This window comes from Microcaecilia unicolor, chromosome 7 (assembly GCF_901765095.1).
Source record: "Microcaecilia unicolor chromosome 7, aMicUni1.1, whole genome shotgun sequence".
Classification (NCBI taxonomy): domain Eukaryota; kingdom Metazoa; phylum Chordata; class Amphibia; order Gymnophiona; family Siphonopidae; genus Microcaecilia; species Microcaecilia unicolor.
The window spans coordinates 298,169,077-298,187,811 of record NC_044037.1 but is presented as its reverse complement, the minus strand read 5'-3'; the positions used below and the strand labels follow the sequence as shown (position 1 = coordinate 298,187,811).

The 18,735-nt window shown below is 47.1% G+C and overlaps 1 protein-coding gene across 1 annotated transcript in view; it reads right to left on the bottom strand.

Annotated features, from left to right (window-relative positions):
• XRCC5 (X-ray repair cross complementing 5) overlaps window positions 1-18,735 on the bottom strand; it is a 177,494-nt gene that overhangs the window by 75,300 nt on the left and 83,459 nt on the right. Inside the window, exons 13-14 of the mRNA XM_030209911.1 lie at window positions 11,341-11,468; window positions 8,845-9,041 (exon numbers count right to left, since the gene is read on the bottom strand). Coding sequence (XP_030065771.1) covers window positions 8,845-9,041; window positions 11,341-11,468 — 325 coding nt within the window. The remainder of the gene's footprint in view (window positions 1-8,844; window positions 9,042-11,340; window positions 11,469-18,735) is intronic.

The window sequence follows — 18,735 nt, the reverse complement described above, 5'->3', positions numbered from 1 at the left end:
CCGATGGTCCATGTACCACAAAGGCATTCATAGTTGAAAGGGAAAAGAAAGAGGGAGCTGGGACTGGAGTGGAGGAGTAGCCTAGTGGTTAGTGCAGTGGACTTTGATCCTGGGGAATTGGGTTCGACTCCCTCTGCGTCTCCTTGTGACTCTGGGCAAGTCACTTAAACCTCCATTGCCCCAGGTACAAATAAATACCTGTATATAATACGTAAACAGCTTTGAAAGGTGGTATATCAAGTCCCATTCCCTGTTGATGAGTAAATACCTGGCCTCTCTTTATGCTTCTTAGTCATAATCAATCAAAAGAAACAGAGCCCTGGTGGAAGCTTTCCATACCCTCTCTCCAATATCCATGCATGTACCTTGAAATGTCTGCTTCCATTCTAACTCCTTGCTTGTTTTTGCTAATCTTTAAGAGGTTGCAAGCTCTCAACCAGATTTTGCGCAGCCTCTGTGTTTCTCCATCTACTGCCTAAGGGGTTGATGCTAAAACCTTGAATTAGAGCTAACACTTCGCTTCTTAGCTCAAGAGTAACACCAGAGCTTTGCTCCTCAATGCAGTAACCAATCTCTATATATAAAAGGCACCACCAACGTTCTAAATGAAGCCTCCAGCCGGAAGTGTGAAGGGGGAGAGATATCCGGTTTCCCCATGAGTGTCTGCCCCGCCCTCGCTCTCTCTGTAACACAAACAGTGAAGGAAAACACAGCAAAGCATGAAATCAAATCGCTCTCTCTGTAACAGTGAAGGACTCAGAAGGGGGAGGGGAGAGAGGGCAGAGGGCAGGGACACACACACTCCCACATGCACACAGAAGAAAACCTTGCTAGCCCCCGTTTCATTTGCATCAGAAACAAGCCTTTTTTACTAGTATGCAAATAAGCCCTGCAAAAAAACATGCACTAACATGTGAATACGCCCCGGACACATGTGCACATGAGTATGCACTAGCAGAAGCTATGTCTCTGCAGAAACCAGCACCCAGAGATGCATGCACACATATCTGCACATGTGCTGGAATGCTGTTCTGTGCATAAAAGTTTTGCAATACCAATATTTATGTGAATAGCATTCCAGCACATGTGCAGCTGTACGTGCATGCAACTCAGGTGCTGCTACCATTTTTGTGTGCAGACCTGTGTTTCCCCCAAGCCTAGCACTTGTGTGCCTTATACCAACACACCTCCCCCCAATGCTCAAAAAAAACCGTTGCTCATTATGCTCACAGTAAAGGGAAGAAACAGGTAAGAAATACGCACTAACGCTACCACCAAAGTTCCAAGCAAACCTTTTATGCCTCCTCAGACCTAGCGTTGAAGCCACGGTGTTGTACTTAGCCTTTTGGTCTTCTGTGCACTTCTCTGCATCTCTGCTGAATGGCCAAAAGCGCTGGTGTGTGCATTACGCATTGGACACAGTTTGCTCATGTGCAAAATCCATTTTTCCATAAGGTGCTCACAAAATTGTGCAAAGCCAAGCGAAGTGGGACGCAAAGCCTTGTGCACTTTTCTGCATTGGTCCCCTAAGTCTCTCCTGCATTCAGCTCTACCTTCTAAATCCTACCTCCACTATCCTTGCCTGTTCTCTCAAGTCTCTCTACTACATTTATTCACCTGTCCAAGCTTACCACTCTGCTTTCAGTCACCATTAATCAAGCAGTGGCACTTAACTCCACACATTCATCTGTTTCGGATTCAAAAATAAAATCAAACTCATAACAATTACAAGGCTACTCATCTCATCAGATTCATATCATTTTCTTTCAGGGAAGGGATGGTGGACAGAATCAAAATTTCAATGTGAATAATTTAGGTTGGGAACACACTCTTCACAAAGACACAGGTGGGCACATGTCAGACACTGAATGAGAAACGGAACAAAACTAGCAGTCTACCTCATACGCACATTACAGCCCACTCAGGGCAGTAATTACAAGACAGTAACAATAAAGATCTCTATTAAAGAAATAAAAAGCAATATGGAATACAATACACTCTTCCAACATTAATTTCAAGGCATGAATCAAGCAACAAGTGAGTGAGAACAGAATAAAAATGGTCCGATTATACTCTTAAAAAGAAATATGCAAGCTCTTGTATGCTCCTCTCCCAGAAAAATATACCACAGCAACAGTATACATGACTTGGACGGTTATAGTTACTTTTTCTAATAGGATACCAAAACACTTGACAAGCCAATTAAATAGATTCACTGAACAATCTGACGAACATGGAAAAAAGTTTGATGTTTCGGCAACTTTACTTCATTTATTGTATTTATGTTTATTTGTGGTTATTTTACTATTGTTATGCTGTTAACTAAATTGTAAGTTTTATGTTTAACGGTACTTGCTATACACTGCCTTGGGTGAATCTCTTCATAGTAACATATAGTAGATGACGGCAGAAAAAGACCTGCACGGTCCATCCAGTCTGCCCAACAAGATAACTCATATTTGCTGCTTTTTGTGTATACCCTACTTTGATTTGCACCTGTGCTCTTCAGGGCACAGACCGTATAAGTCTGCCCCGCACTATCCCCGCCTCCCAACCACCAGCCCCACCTCCCAACCACCGGCTCTGGCACAGGCACAGACCGTATAAGTCTGCCCAGCACTATCACCTCCCCAGCCCTGCCTCCCAACCCCGGCTCTGGCACAGACCGTACAAGTCTGTCCAGCACTATCCCCGCCTCCCAACCACCAGTCCCGCTTCCCACCACCGGCTCTGGCACAGACCGTATAAGTCTGTCCCAGCCCTCTCCCCGCCTCCCAACCACCAGCCTCGCCTCCTGATCTTGACTAAGCTCCTGAGGATCCATTCCTTCGGCACAGGATTCCTTTATGCTTATCCCACTCATGTTTGAATTCCGTTACCGTTTTCATTTCCACCACCTCCCGCGGGAGGGCATTCCAAGCATCCACTACTCTCTCCGTGAAAAAATACTTCCTGACATTTTTCTTGAGTCTGCCCCCCTTCAATCTCATTTCATGTCCTCTCGTTCTACCACCTTCCCATCTCCGGAAAAGATTTGTTTGCGGATTAATACCTTTCAAATATTTGAACGTCTGTATCATATCACCCCTGTTTCTCCTTTCCTCCAGAGTATACATGTTTAGTTCAGCAAGTCTCTCCTCATACGTCTTGTAACGCAAATCCCATACCATTCTCGTAGCTTTTCTTTGCACCGCTTCAATTCTTTTTACATCCTTAACAAGATACGGCCTCCAAAACTGAACACAATACTCCAGGTGGGGCCTCACCAACGACTTATACAGGGGCATCAACACCCCCTTTCTTCTGCTGGTCACACCTCTCTTTATACAGCCTAACAACCTTCTAGCTACTGCCACCGCCTTGTCACACTGTTTCGTCGCCTTCAAATCCTCAGATACTATCACCCCAAGATCCCTCTCTCCACCCGTACCTATCAGACTCTTAATAAATAAATCCCAATAAATAAATAAATAGTTCACCAAATATTTTGGAAGGGAAAGCCAAAAAATATGAAGCAGCTTCAAAAATCACTTCAAATGTTTTATGAATTTTAGCTTGGTAAAGTATATTATTAATAAACTGAAATAAAATATTATTTCTTGGGCCTCAGTAACATATCCCCTGTGTATATTTTTGTCGTTGACTGCTCCAGTGGATGACTGTCTGTCTGTGATGTACATTGGGAAGAATAATCCGAATCATAGTTACCTGATCCTAGGAGTCCACCTTAGGAATCAGCACTCAAGAAAAAGATCTAGGTGTCACTGTAGACAATATCCTGAAATCTTCTGCCCAGAGTATGGTGGTGGCCAAAAAAGCAAACAGGATGCTAGGAATTATTAGGAAAGGGATGCAAAATAAGACCAAGAATATTATAATACAATGTCACCTTGAATACTGCATTCAATTCTGGTCGCCGTATCTCAAAAAAGATATAGTGGAATTAGAAAAGGTTCCAAGAACAGCGACCAAAATGAGAAACGGGACGGAACTCCTCCTGTATGAAGAAAGGTTGAAGAGGCTAGGGCTCTTCAGCTTGGAAAAGAGACGGCTGAGGGGGGATATGACTGAGGTCTGCAAAATCCTGAGTGATGTAAAACGGGTAAAAGTGAATTGATTTTTCACTCTTTCAAACAGTGCAAAGACCAGGCGGCACTCAATGAAATTACATGGAAATACTTTTAAAACAAAGAGGAGGAAATATTTTTTCACTCGATAAATAATTGTCCTCTGGACCTTGTTGCTGGAGGATGTGGTAACAGTGGTTAGCATATCTGGGTTAAAAAACAGATTTGGACAAGTTCCTGGAGGAAAAGTCCATATGTCATCGAGATGGACATGGGGGAAGCCATTGCTTGCCCTGGGACTGGTAGTGTGGAATGTTGCTGCCATGTACTTGTGACCTGGATTGGCCACTGTTGGAAGCAGGATACTGGGCTAGATGGACCATTGGTCTGACCCAGTATGGCTATTCTTATGTTCTTAAGTTTCTCCTCTTACAGACATTTTTTGTCTTTGTTAGCTGCCCTGTTGTTTTATCAAAAGGCAGTCAAGTAAATCATTCAAACATTACATCCTGTCTTCCATACCATCAAACGTTTAAATTGCGAGTGACCGTACTCACCCGCAAATGCGCAGTCTCTGTCCCGCCCCTGCACCAATATGTGATGACGGGGGCGGGACAGAGAGGGAAACTGCGTGAAGGGAGGGAGGGAGGTAGGGAACTGCCGAGGTCGCTACCGCTCCCCCCCCCCCCGGAGTCGCCGCCGCCACCCCTCCACCCGGCCCGGGCCCTCTCTTCGCTATTCAACTTACATCGCCGCAGCACGCAGATCAGCTGAGCTCCCGTCGACCTTCCTTCCCTGCCTGTGTCCTGCCCTCGCTGACGTTACGTCACATGAGGGCAGGACACAGGCAGAGAAGGAAGGCCGACGCGCCGGGAGCTCAACTGATCTGCATGCTGTGGCGATGTAAGCTGAATAGAGAAGAGAGGGCCGGGTGGAGGGGTGGCGGCGGCGACTCCGGGGGGGGGGGGGGGGGTACCGGTAACGGTGACCTCGGGGGGGGAGGGGCCTTGGAAAACCCCCATTCCAATACTAGCCCGTTTTAACGGGCTCAACGGCTAGTAATATCATAAAAAGTATGGATGCAATTTGAATAGTGAGCTCCCAGTTTTAATGTGGGTTCCACTACTGACTGTGACCTGCAGCAGTCCACTTCCTCTCCTGACTCACTTTCCCAATTCTAATATGACTGGTATTTCTCTGTCAAAAATGGTCTTGAATTCTTAATGCTTTTATAACGGCTCTGTTCCTAATCAACGTCAAGCCAGCTACAGAAATATAGCCAAATATCCTCCACCCCTCCTGTCACAGATGTAGGTAAAATTTGCCTGAAATTCAAAGCGCCTTCAGAGAAAACCAATTCCAACATAGAACAAATTAATCCAGTATTCAGACTGAACTCTTTAAATGAAACAAATAAAACAGTTAGATGAAATAAAGCAATGACAGTCATCCTTATAGGCACAGGGGTTGGGGCAGGGACTAAATGTGAACCCAGATATACCCAAGGAGTCCCTGGTGCTGTGAGAGTGCAATTACAAAGTTCTGAAGCAAACTCCTCCAATAATTTTAGCAAGACATCGCTCCAGTGGAAAGTCTGCATTGTTCTGTAGGGAGCTGTCCCAAGCCCCATCACTATGAGTGAACACATCTCCTTTGAAGGGATGAGACCAGTTACAAAGTTGCACTAAAACATGGCCTTATGCGCTAAGGCCATTTTTAGCATAGCCAGAAAATGGACAATATTCCATTTTTCAAATTAATGGCCATGCGGAGGTAAAATGGTGAGCATCTTACAGTGGAGAGAAGGAAAGAGATGTTGGACAGCATTGGGCTCATTTTCGAAAGAGAAGGATGCCCATCTTTCGACATAAATCGGAAGATGGGTGTCCTCCTCACAGGGTCATCCAAATCGGTATAATTGAAAGCCGATTTTGGACGTCCCCAACTGCTTTCCGTCGCAGGGACAGCTAAAGCTCAAGGGGGCATATCGGAGGCATAGCGAAGGCGGGACTTGGGCGTGCCTAACACTAGGACGTCCTCAACCCATAATCGAAAGAAACAAGGACGTCCCTGACGAACACTTGGACGACTTTACTGGTCGTGTTTTTCTTACGACCAAGGCACAAAAAAGGTGCCCAAAATGACCAGATGACCAACAGAGAGAATGGGGGACGACCTCCCCTTACTCCCCCCAGTGGTCACTAACCCCCTCCCACCCTCAAAAAACATCTTTAAAAATATTGATTGCCAGCCTCAGATGTCATACTCAGATCCATGACAGCATTATGCAGGTCCCTGGAGCAGTTTTAGTGGGTACTGCAGTGCACTTCTGGCAGGCGGACCCAGGCCCATACCCCCCCTACCTGTTACGTTTGTGGAGGAAACAACGAGCCCTCCAAAACCCACCACAGACCCAATGTACCCCACATCTAGGTGCCCCCCCTTCACCCGTAACGGCTACTGTAATGGTGTACAGTTGGGGGTAGTGGGTTTGGGGGGGGGGGGTTGGGGGGCTCAGCACACAAGGTAAGGGAGCTATGTTCCTGGAAGCTATGTTCCTGGGAGCAATTTATGAAGTCCACTGCAGTGCCCCCTAGGGTGACCGGTTGGTGTCCTGGCATGTCAGGGGGACCAGTGCACTACAAATGTTGGCTCCTCCTACGACCAAATGGCTTGCATTTGGTCATTTCTGAGATGGACGTCCTTGGTTTAATTATCACTGAAAATCAGAAACGACCAAGTCTAGAGACGACCATCTCTAAGGACGACAAATTTCAGGATTTGGGCGTCCCTGACCGTATTATCGAAATGAAAGATGGACGTCCATCTTGTTTCAAAAATAGGGCTTCCCCACCTCTGGATGGGGACGTTTTGCGAGGGACGTCCTCATCAAAACTTGGACATCCCTTTCGAAAATGCCCCTTCACTTGTGTGTGTGGGGGGGGGGGGGGGGGGGGGGGGAGAGAGAGAGAGAGACATGCTGGAGAACACAGCAGGGGGAGAGAGACAAAACCAAATTCCTAGTACTATCCAGCCTACACAACCTCACATCCTACCAAAAATTCACAATCAACCAACAAACATACCACATCGAAACACAACTTAAAATACTAGTAATCATTCTCGACAAACACCTAACACTGGACAATCAAATATCAGCAATAACATCAAAACGCTTCAGAACACTATGGAAACTGAGAATAAGAGACATTTTCCTTAGACAATCTTTCTGAATATTGGTCCAATCAACAATACTATTGTGGTGCAAGGAAAACACGGTCCAAAGCACAGCAGCAAGACTGATTTTCAAGAAATTGAAATATGAAAGAGCAACTCCACTGCTTGATACACTGCACTGGCTATCAGTCAAGGCAAGAATATTTTTCAAAGCGAGCACCCTAATTTTCAAGATACTCTTTGGAATGGCACCCGAATATATGCTTAACATGACTGAACTATCCTCAAGAAATGCCAGCCCAGAAAACAAACTACCTACTCCTACATCTACCCAACTGCAAAAACACCATCTACAAAACTATCTACACAGCAGGATTTAGGTTCCAAATGGTGGAACTCGATACCAAAAACCATAAGAAGCATCACAAATCTCCTCCAATTCAGAAAAGAAAAGAAAACCTACCACTTCAAAAAAATTCTACAGCTAATCACAAAGATGTCATCGCTTTCCTTTCAAATCTACCTCTTCAAAAACTATATGAATAAATATCACCAAAACTCTACAATTGAACACAAAAGCTACCACTACCTTTTCCATTTCAAGTCTATCTCTTCAAAAACTCTATAAATAACCATACGAACTATAGATGTCCTCTCAACATTGCACAACACTATTGTAACTCCACCAAAATATAAATTGTAAGCCACTTTGAACCGAAACTTCTTTTTGGATAATAGTGGGATACAAGAATGCATAAATAAATAAATCACAGGTTCAGAAAAACTCCTTGGTTTATTCAATCCAAATTCACAAACCATTATTGTACTAACCTTCATGAGAATCACATGCAGCCATCACAATATCTGTATTTGGTAAACACCAACATCTGACATGTGGCCTTTGGAAGGAGCCAGTCGATATTCAAAAAATGGTGCTGAAAATGACTGGTTAGCACCAAAGTGGAAGTCGGCTACGTCAGGGCATTCCAGAGGCATTTCAGAAGCGGAGTCTGGTTAGCTCTCAATACTCAGAGCTAACCGGCCATGTTTAGCGCATAAATAGCTGTCCTTTCTTTATGCACTAGTCTATGGCTGGTTGTTTGAATATTAACTTAACCAGATATGCGCTAGCCGGTTTTTAAGAAAAACAGAAATTCAATATCGAAGCCTGCACAGGGCCCAGCATTGACTTTCCAGTTTTAGTGCTGCCGGATGAACATGGCCGGAATATATTTTATAAAGGGGGCAAGAAAGTGACTAAGAGGTTCACGCTATTTTGATCACACTCTAGCAATTTAACAACATCTTTGTTGTTTATTGGCAGGTAGTTTTTTTGGCCAAACCCTATATAACAAGTAACAATGCATGTTTTTTCAATTTGCATACACCAAAACAGGAATGAACTTCACCCCTTGCCAGAGTATGCAGGAGGAGATCTTAGTCTCTCAGGTTCACTGCTAATGCTGAAAATGAAGCCATTGTAGTAAAACATGGACTCAGTGGCTTAGTTGCCTTTCTATAGGAGGATTTGGCATGCTCCCAGCAAACCTGAATTCTGAAACGGGTAGGAGACATGCAGTTTTCAGAACAGGTCCCTTACTTGTTTTGGAAAATGTCCTCTGCTGTCTTCTGGTCCTTTTTCTTGCTGACCTCCTGCAGAGGAAAATGATTTTTTATTTTTTCCAAAGATGCCTGGCACCTTGCAGTCACTTCCTGTGGCTTGTCCAGCATGTCCAGGATCTGCTGCTCGATAGCAGGCAGTGGATCACCAGGGTGAAAGGCCCTGTGTTGTAGACACTGTCAGACAGGAATGAAATGTGAAAACAAGGATAAGAATTAAATTTAAACCTTCAGATGCACGTTCTGAGGCAGATTTGGGCAAAGATTGAGCACACAGTTCTTACTGGAGATTCCAACTATACGTGAGGTCAAAGGGAAGAGATTTAGATCAAGAGTGTTTTCAGTTATGATACCAGTAGTGGCTCGGTAGAGTACAAGTGGCTGTTTCTTTAAAAGACATGTAGTTGATGGCCCATGGGAGTAATTCTATAAATGGAGCCAAAAAAGGCGCTGATAAAAATCAGTGCTCAACATTATTCTATAAAAGGGTGTTCTGAGATGAGTGCTCTTTATAGAATAACAATGAGCACCAGAACCGATGCCAGCTAAAACCTGATGTAAATCCTGGCACACAGACAAAAAAGCAACACTGGGTGTAAATCCCTGCTATTCTGTAATACTGCATGCATCTTTTGTGAATGCCCCTGACCCACCCCTGACCCTTCAATGGCCACACCTCCTTCTGAGTTGCACCCGATCAAATTTAGGCGCCCATTGTTACAGAATAGCGAACAGCCAGATCAACATCCAAATCATTAAGTGCTTGTTAACTCCAATAATTCAACCACTGAAGCCCATTAACTAATAATTTTGAGCGCCGATCTGGGATATGCACCCAATTTTGGGTGCTCTGGACAAAATCCGAGGGATATGACTCCATTGACTTCATCACAGAGTGGAACAACCCTAGACAAAATAGCACTCATATGAACCAAAGCTTCAAAAAAAAAAAAAAAGCAACACAATCCCATGGTACGATGAAGAATTGATGGAACTAAAAGTCCAATGCAGACAACAAGAGCAATCTTGGAGAAAAATCAAAACCGAATCTATAATAACCACACAGAAAGAAGCACAAAAGAGGTACAAACACAAATTAAGACAAGCACAAAGAAAATTCTACAGGGAAATATAGGCTCCGACTATAAAGACATGAGGAAATTATACAGGCTTGTAAACAACCTACTTGACAACAAAACAATGACAACAATGAACGAAGATCTACCACCAGCAAATGAACTAGTCAAATATTTTGAAGAGAAGATCATCAATTTATGGAAAAATCTACCTCAGACAGACACCAACCTTGAAACCTTCACAGACAAACTAGACAATCCCCCAGAGGAATCGCCAATGTGGACAACTTTCACCCAGCTCTCACACGAGATAGTATCCCAAGTGATATGGAAGTTCTCATCTGCACACTGTACACTAGACACATGCCCCAACTACATCATGAAAGTACCACCTGACCAGTTTACTGAACAACTCGCATCCCATCTAAACTTTATGTTTCAAGAAGGCCAATTCCTACTGGATAAGGGAAACATTCTGCTCACACCAATCCTAAACGACAATAAAAAAAATTCCAGCGATATCACAAACTACAGGCCAGCTGCATCTATACCACTAATGGCCAAGACAATGGAAGGTACAGAAGCCCAAACAACTAACAGAATATATCAACAAATTCTCTATACTACATGAATCACAATCAGGCTTTAGATCCCACCACAGCACAGAAACAGTACTGATCACACTCTTGGCCAAATTCAAACATGAAAACTCAATAGGCAAACACATCCTCCTATTCCAGTTTAACATGTCAAGTGCATTCAACATGGTGGACCACCAAATTCTACAAAGAATACTCAATAAATTAGGAATCGGAGGGAAGGAGCTTATATGGATCAAGGACTTCCTAACCACAAGAACTTACTGAGTAAAGTCAAACTCTACAATCTCCCCACCACAGAAAGCACTATGTGGAGTCCCAGAGGGCTCACCACTATCACCTATTATATTTAACCTAATGTTGATCCCACTAGCCAGGTCCTTATCCACACATGGCTTTAACTCATTCATCTATGCCAACGACGTTACACTCTTTATTCCTTTCAAAAAGGACCCATCAGAAATTACATCTGAAATCAAGAACAGCATGAACACCATGGAAACCCGGAGGTGAGAGGCGCTGTCAGGTCAGTGCAGGGGCCCGGCACGGAGGGGGGAGGGAGCGGCGGCGAGGAGGGTAGCTGGAAATCTCGCCCATTTTAACGGGCTTAACGGCTAGTTTACCATAAATTGTCAATGTTATCATAGTTTGATAAATCTGTCAACATAAACTGTTTTGGGGCTATTTTTTTTTTTTTTTTTTTAGGTATCTAGCAGTCTAAAAGTACCTTGATCAGATTCAATTAAAGAAACCGATAATAAAAGATTCAGCTATGAGAAATGTAAGATATTTCAGTCTTACCTGAAACAACCTCTGGAATCGAGGGTTAGGGATTTTGGTAGGTTTAAAGTAATCTTCAACTGTCTCCCCATCATCATGCACCAGACTCATGGAATCAATTAGAGAGTCAACTGCAGACAGCTGTTCCTCTAAACCACCAAACATATGAGAAAAGTAGTTATATAAGGTCGCAAATACATGCCATGGAAAATAGGTCTCTAAGGTCAATTGTAGCCATTCAACAGAACTCTGGAGAAGAGAAAACAAATTAATTTTTTGTAAGATTCTTTCACAGCTTCACTCATTGTAAGGAGAGACAAAGTTCCAATGCAAACTATGTTTTTCTAGAAAAAAAAATCTTATTTATTTTACTTAAGGATGACTTTCATACATAGGCGCCCCGTATAAGAGGCTTGGGGAGGCTAAGCCTCCCCAGCCAAATCGTGGACTTCCTTGGCTGCTGGCCAAGGTGGGGCACAAGGGGAGCGGTCGCTCCCCCAAACAGATGACCAGTCTCTGCCTCCCCCCGCCCCCGCCGCTTTCACCCATCCGCGTTCTCCTTCGCTCCGACGCCGCGATTCACATAGAAGCCAGCCTTAATCTGCCTGCGTCGGAGCCTCTCCCTCAGACGCGTTCCGTCTCCTGTAATACAACTTCCTGTCTTACGCAGAGGTGGGACGCGTCTGAGGGAGAGGCTCCGACGCAGGCAGATTAAGGCTGGCTTCTACGTGAATCGCCGGTGTCGGAGCGAGGGAGAACGCGGATGGGTGAGAGCGGACTGAAAAGACAGGACCCCGGGGGTGGGGAGCGAAAGCTACAGATGGCTGGGGGGGCAGGGGAGAGAAGAATCGCTGGTGGGCAGGAAGAGCTCAGGGCAGGGGGGAGAGGAGGGCTGCTGAACATGGGAGGATGGAGGGGAGAGCAGGGTTGCTGGACATGGGTGGATGGCGGGGAGGGCAGGGGGAGAGGAGGGTTGCTGGACATGGGTGGGTGAAGGGAGGGGAGGGGAGGGCAGGGGAGAGGAGGGTTGCTGGACATGGGTGGGTGGATGGAGGGGAGGGCAAGGGGAGAGGAGGGTTGCTGGACATGGGTGGATGGAGGGGAGGGGAGGGTTGCTGCGTAAGTGGGTGGGTGGATGGGTGGATAGAGGGGAGGGGAGGGCAGGGGAGAGAAGGGTTGCTGGACATGGGTGGGCGGATGGAGAGGAGGGTTGCATTACATGGATGGAGGAGAGGGAAGGAAGAGAGAAGAAGAAATGCTGGACATGGATGGAGGGGGAGGGATGAGTGAGAAAGGAGATGAGATGAGGGAAAAGGAAGAGAGTAGAAAAACTGCACATGGATGAAGAAAATAGGCAGAAGTTGGATCCACTGGACAGTCAAGTCTGCGGAGGACCCAGCTTTTACTTACGGATGTAGGACAAGAATTGAAGAAGAAAGACGGAAAGTAAACAAATAAATGGAAAGGAAGCCCTGGAAACGGAGTTAAGAGGACAGATAGCAGCAGAATTGGACACTGGGCCAGCATGATCAGAAAAACAAAGTCACCAGACAACAAAGGTAGAAAAGATCATTTTATTTTCATTTTAGTGTCTGGAATATGTCCACTTTGAGAATCAGGTGCTCAACATTAAATGATTATATTTATTTATTTACTTATTTATGGCATTTTATCCCACATTAAATATGAATTAGGATGTTTTGTGGCTCTACATGAGAATTGTGATATTATGACCCCTTGTTTCATATTGTTGACGGTCTGCATTTTCCGTATGTGTGGTATATTGGTGTATTAGGTTCTGCCCAGTGTAATATTTATGGTACAGTAAGGTTCTGAGTGTGTTTTTGCACAAAGTTGTGCATAGTGTTTTGGAGTTGAGCGATTGTGGTTAGTATATGCTTTGAGCAACCACTTTATTCTTTGACATATGATACATATCTAATATCTAAATTTAATAAGAGGTATTAATTGTGACTTTTATTTTTATTTATTTTTTCTGTGTGTTATCAGACAATTATGGATTTAAGCTCCACCCCTGGCTCCACCCCTAACCCCGCCCCCTTTAGCCTCCCCAAACAGCTGGGCCACCGACCGCCTATGCTTTCATAGCACCTTATCACTGAGATGCTTTGGGGCTCATTTTCAAAGCACTTAGACTTACAAAGTTACACAGTAGCCTATGGAACTTTGTAAGTCTAAGTGCTTTGAAAATGAGCCCCTATGTAACTTTGTAAGTCTAAGGGGTCCTTTTACTAAGGTGCGCCGAAAAATGCCCTGCGCTGGAGTAGGCGCGTGTATTGGATGCGCGCAGGTCCATTTTTCAGCATACCTGCAAAAAAGGCCTTTTTGGGGGCTGAAAATCGACATGCAGCAAGATGAAAATTGGCATGTGTCCATTTTGGGCCTGAGACCTTACCGCCACCCACTGACTTAGCAGTAAGGTCTCGCGCGTAATCATCAACACACGTACTATGCCAATTACTGCTCTGTTAGCGCTGCACACTGAAAACGTTTCCGGCACGCGTAGCAGATATGCGTAAAAAATTAAATTACCTTCTGAGCCAAGCGGAAGCCGGGCGGTAGTTCAAAACTGACACGCGTACGCTAAATTCAGGCAAAGAGGAAAACAAACATGGTAATCTTTTTGCATATCTTAATGGGAGATCCTACTTGAGTCACAAATTAATCTTTTCCTGTGGCCTAACAAATGAAATGACCAATGGAACTCATTGGAACTGCCAAAGAATGCAGGAGAGATATAGCGAATGCTACATACCTGTAGAAGGTATTCTCCGAGGACAGCAGGCTGATTGTTCTCACTGATGGGTGACGTCCACGGCAGCCCCTCCAATCGGAAACTTCACTAGCAAAGTCCTTTGCTAGTCCTCGCGCGCCCGCGCGCACCGCGCATGCGCGGCCGTCTTCCCGCCCGAAACCGGCTCGAGCCGGCCAGTCCAGTATGTAGCAAGACAATACACTTCAAGGGAAGACACAACTCCAAAGGGGAGGCGGGCGGGTTGGTGAGAACAATCAGCCTGCTGTCCTCGGAGAATACCTTCTACAGGTATGTAGCATTCGCTTTCTCCGAGGACAAGCAGGCTGCTTGTTCTCACTGATGGGGTATCCCTAGCCCCCAGGCTCACTCAAAACAACAACATTGGTCAATTGGGTCTCGCAACGGCGAGGACATAACTGAGATTGACCTAAAAAATTTACCAACTAACTGAGAGTGTAGCCTGGAACAGAACAAACAGGGCCCTCGGGGGGTGGAGTTGGATCCTAAAGCCCAAACAGGTTCTGAAGAACTGACTGCCCGAACCGACTGTCACGTCGGGTATCCTGCTGCAGGCAGTAATGAGATGTGAATGTGTGGACAGATGACCACGTCGCAGCTTTGCAAATTTCTTCAATGGAGGCTGACTTCAAGTGGGCTACCGACGCAGCCATGGCTCTAACATTATGAGCCGTGACATGACCCTCAAGAGCCAGCCCTGCCTGGGCGTAAGTGAAGGAAATGCAATCTGCTAGCCAATTGGATATGGTGCGTTTCCCTACAGCCACTCCCCTCCTATTGGGATCAAAAGAAACAAACAATTGGGCGGACTGTCTGTGGGGCTGTGTCCGCTCCAGATAGAAGGCCAATGCTCTCTTGCAGTCCAATGTGTGCAGCTGACGCTCAGCAGGGCAGGAATGAGGACGGGGAAAGAATGTTGGCAAGACAATTGACTGGTTCAGATGGAACTCCGACACGACCTTTGGCAGAAACTTAGGGTGAGTGCGGAGGACTACCCTGTTGTGATGAAATTTGGTGTAAGGGGCCTGGGCTACCAGGGCCTGAAGCTCACTGACTCTACGAGCCGAAGTAACTGCCACCAAGAAAATGACCTTCCAGGTCAAGTACTTCGGATGGCAGGAATTCAGTGGCTCGAAAGGAGGTTTCATCAGCTGGGTGAGAACGACATTGAGATCCCATGACACTGTAGGAGGCTTGACAGGGGGCTTTGACAAAAGCAAACCTCTCATGAAGCGAACAACTAAAGGCTGTCCTGAGATCGGCTTACCTTCCACACGGTAATGGTATGCACTAATCGCACTAAGGTGAACCCTTACGGAGTTGGTCTTGAGACCAGACTCAGACAAGTGCAGAAGGTAATCAAGCAGGGTCTGTGTAGGACAAGAGCGAGGATCTAAGGCCTTGCTGTCACACCAGACGGCAAACCTCCTCCAATGGAAGAAGTAACTCCTCTTAGTGGAATCTTTCCTGGAAGCAAGCAAGATGCGGGAGACACCCTCTGACAGACCCAAAGAGGCAAAGTCTACGCCCTCAACATCCAGGCCGTAAGAGCCAGCGACTGGAGGTTGGGATGCAGAAGCGCCCCTTCGTCCTGTGTGATGAGGGTCGGAAAACACTCCAATCTCCACGGTTCTTCGGAGGACAACTCCAGAAGAAGAGGGAACCAGATCTGACGCAGCCAAAAGGGAGCAATCAGAATCATGGTGCCTCGGTCTTGCTTGAGTTTCAACAAAGTCTTCCCCACCAGAGGTATGGGAGGATAAGCATACAGCAGACCCTCCCCCCAATCCAGGAGGAAGGCATCCGATGCCAGTCTGCCGTGGGCCTGAAGCCTGGAACAGAACTGAGGGACTTTGTGGTTCACTCGAGATGCGAAGAGATCTACCAAGGGGGTGCCCCACGCTTGGAAGATCTGGCGCACCACTCGGGAGTTGAGCGACCACTCGTGAGGTTGCATAATCCTGCTCAACCTGTCGGCCAGACTGTTGTTTACGCCTGCCAGATATGTGGCTTGGAGCACCATGCCTTGACGGCGAGCCCAGAGCCACATGCTGACGGCTTCCTGACACAGGGGGCGAGATCCGGTGCCCCCCTGCTTGTTGACATAGTACATGGCAACCTGGTTGTCTGTCTGAATTTGGATAATTTGGTGGGACAGCCGATCTCTGAAAGCCTTCAGAGCGTTCCAGATCGCTCGTAACTCCAGAAGATTGATCTGCAGATCGCGTTCCTGGAGGGACCAGCTTCCTTGGGTGTGGAGCCCATCGACATGAGCTCCCCATCCCAGGAGGGACGCATCCGTGGTCAGCACTTTTTGTGGCTGAGGAATTTGGAAGGGACGTCCCAGAGTCAAATTGGAGCAAATCGTCCACCAATACAGGGAGTTGAGAAAACTCGTGGACAGGTGGATCACGTCCTCTAGACCTCCGGCGGCCTGATACCACTGAGAGGCCAGGGTCCATTGAGCAGATCTCATGTGAAGGCGGGCCATGGGAGTCACATGAACTGTGGAGGCCATGTGGCCCAGCAATCTCAACATCTGCCGGCAGTGATCTGCTGGGACGCTCGCACCCGCGAGACGAGGGACAACAAGTTGTTGGCTCTCGTCTCTGGGAGATAGGCGCGAGCCGTCCGAGAATCCAGCAGAGCTCCTATGAATTCGAGTCTCTGCGCTGGGAGAAGGTGGGACTTTGGATAATTTATCACAAACCCCAGTAGCTCCAGTAGGCGAATAGTCATCTGCATGGACTGCAGGGCTCCTGCCTCTGATGTGTTCTTTACCAGCCAATCGTCGAGATATGGGAACACGTGCACCCCCAGCCTGCGGAGTGCCGCTGCTACCACAGCTAGGCACTTTGTGAACACCCTGGGCGCAGAGGCGAGCCCAAAGGGTAGCACACAGTACTGGAAGTGGCGTGTGCCCAACTGAAATCGCAGATACTGTCTGTGAGCTGGCAGTATCGGGATGTGTGTGTAGGCATCCTTCAAGTCCAGAGAGCATAGCCAATCGTTTTGCTGAATCATGGGGAGAAGGGTGCCCAGGGAAAGCATCCTGAACTTTTCTTTTTCGAGATATTTGTTCAGGGCCCTTAGGTCTAGGATGGGACGCATCCCCCCTGTTTTCTTTTCCACAAGGAAGTACCTGGAATAGAATCCCAGCCCTTCTTGCCCGGATGGCACGGGCTCAACCGCATTGGCGCTGAGAAGGGCGGAGAGTTCCTCTGCAAGTACCTTCTTGTGTTGGAAGCTGTAAGACTGAGCTCCCGGTGGACAATTTGGAGGTTTTGATGTCAAATTGAGGGTGTATCCCTGCCGGACTATTTGCAGAACCCACTGATCGGAGGTTATGAGAGGCCACCTTTGGTGAAAAGCTTTCAACCTCCCTCCGACTGGCAGGTCGCCCGGCACGGACACTTGGATGTCGGCTATGCTCTGCTGGAGCCAGTCAAAAGCTCGCCCCTTGCTTTTGCTGGGGAGCCGCGGGGCCTTGCTGAGTCGCACGCTGCTGACGAGAGCGAGCGCGCTGGGGCTTAGCCTGGGCCGCAGGCTGTCGGGAAGGAGGATTGTACCTACGCTTGCCAGAAGAGTAGGGAACAGTCTTCCTTCCCCCGAAAAATCGTCTACCTGTAGAGGTAGAGGCTGAAGGCTGCCGGCGGGCGAATTTGTCGAATGCGGTGTCCCGCTGGTGGAGAGACTCTACCACCTGTTCAACTTTTTCGCCAAAAATGTTGTCCGCACGGCAAGGCGAGTCCGCAATCCGCTGCTGGAGTCTATTCTCCAGGTCGGCGGCACGCAGCCATGAGAGCCTGCGCATCACCACACCCTGAGCAGCGGCCCTGGACGCAACATCAAAAGTGTCATAAACTCCTCTGGCCAGGAATTTTCTGCACGCCTTCAGCTGCCTGACCACCTCCTGAAAAGGCTTGGCTTGCTCGGGGGGAAGAGCATCAACCAAGCCCGCCAACTGCCGCACATTGTTCCGCATGTGTATGCTCGTGTAGAGCTGGTAAGACTGGATCTTGGACACGAGCATAGAGGAATGGTAGGCCTTCCTCCCAAAGGAGTCTAAGGTTCTAGCGTCCTTGCCCGGGGGCGCCGAAGCATGTTCCCTAGAACTCTTAGCCTTCTTTAGGGCCAAATCCACAACTCCAGAGTCATGAGGCAACTGAGTGCGCATCAGCTCTGGGTCCCCATGGATCCGGTACTGGGACTCGATCTTCTTGGGAATGTGGGGATTAGTTAAGGGTTTTGTCCAGTTCGCAAGCAATGTCTTTTTTAGGACATGGTGCAAGGGAACAGTGGACGCTTCCTTAGGTGGAGAAGGATAGTCCAGGAGCTCAAACATTTCAGCCCTGGGCTCGTCCTCCACAACCACCGGGAAGGGGATGGCCGTAGACATCTCCCGGACAAAGGAAGCGAAAGACAGGCTCTCAGGAGGAGAAAGCTGCCTTTCAGGAGAGGGAGTGGGATCAGACGGCAGACCCTCAGACTCCTCGTCAGAGAAATATCTGGGGTCTTCCTCTTCCTCCCACGAGGCCTCACCCTCGGTGTCAGACACAAGTTCACGAACCTGTGTCTGCAACCTCGCCCTGCTCGACTCAGTGGAACCACGTCCACGATGG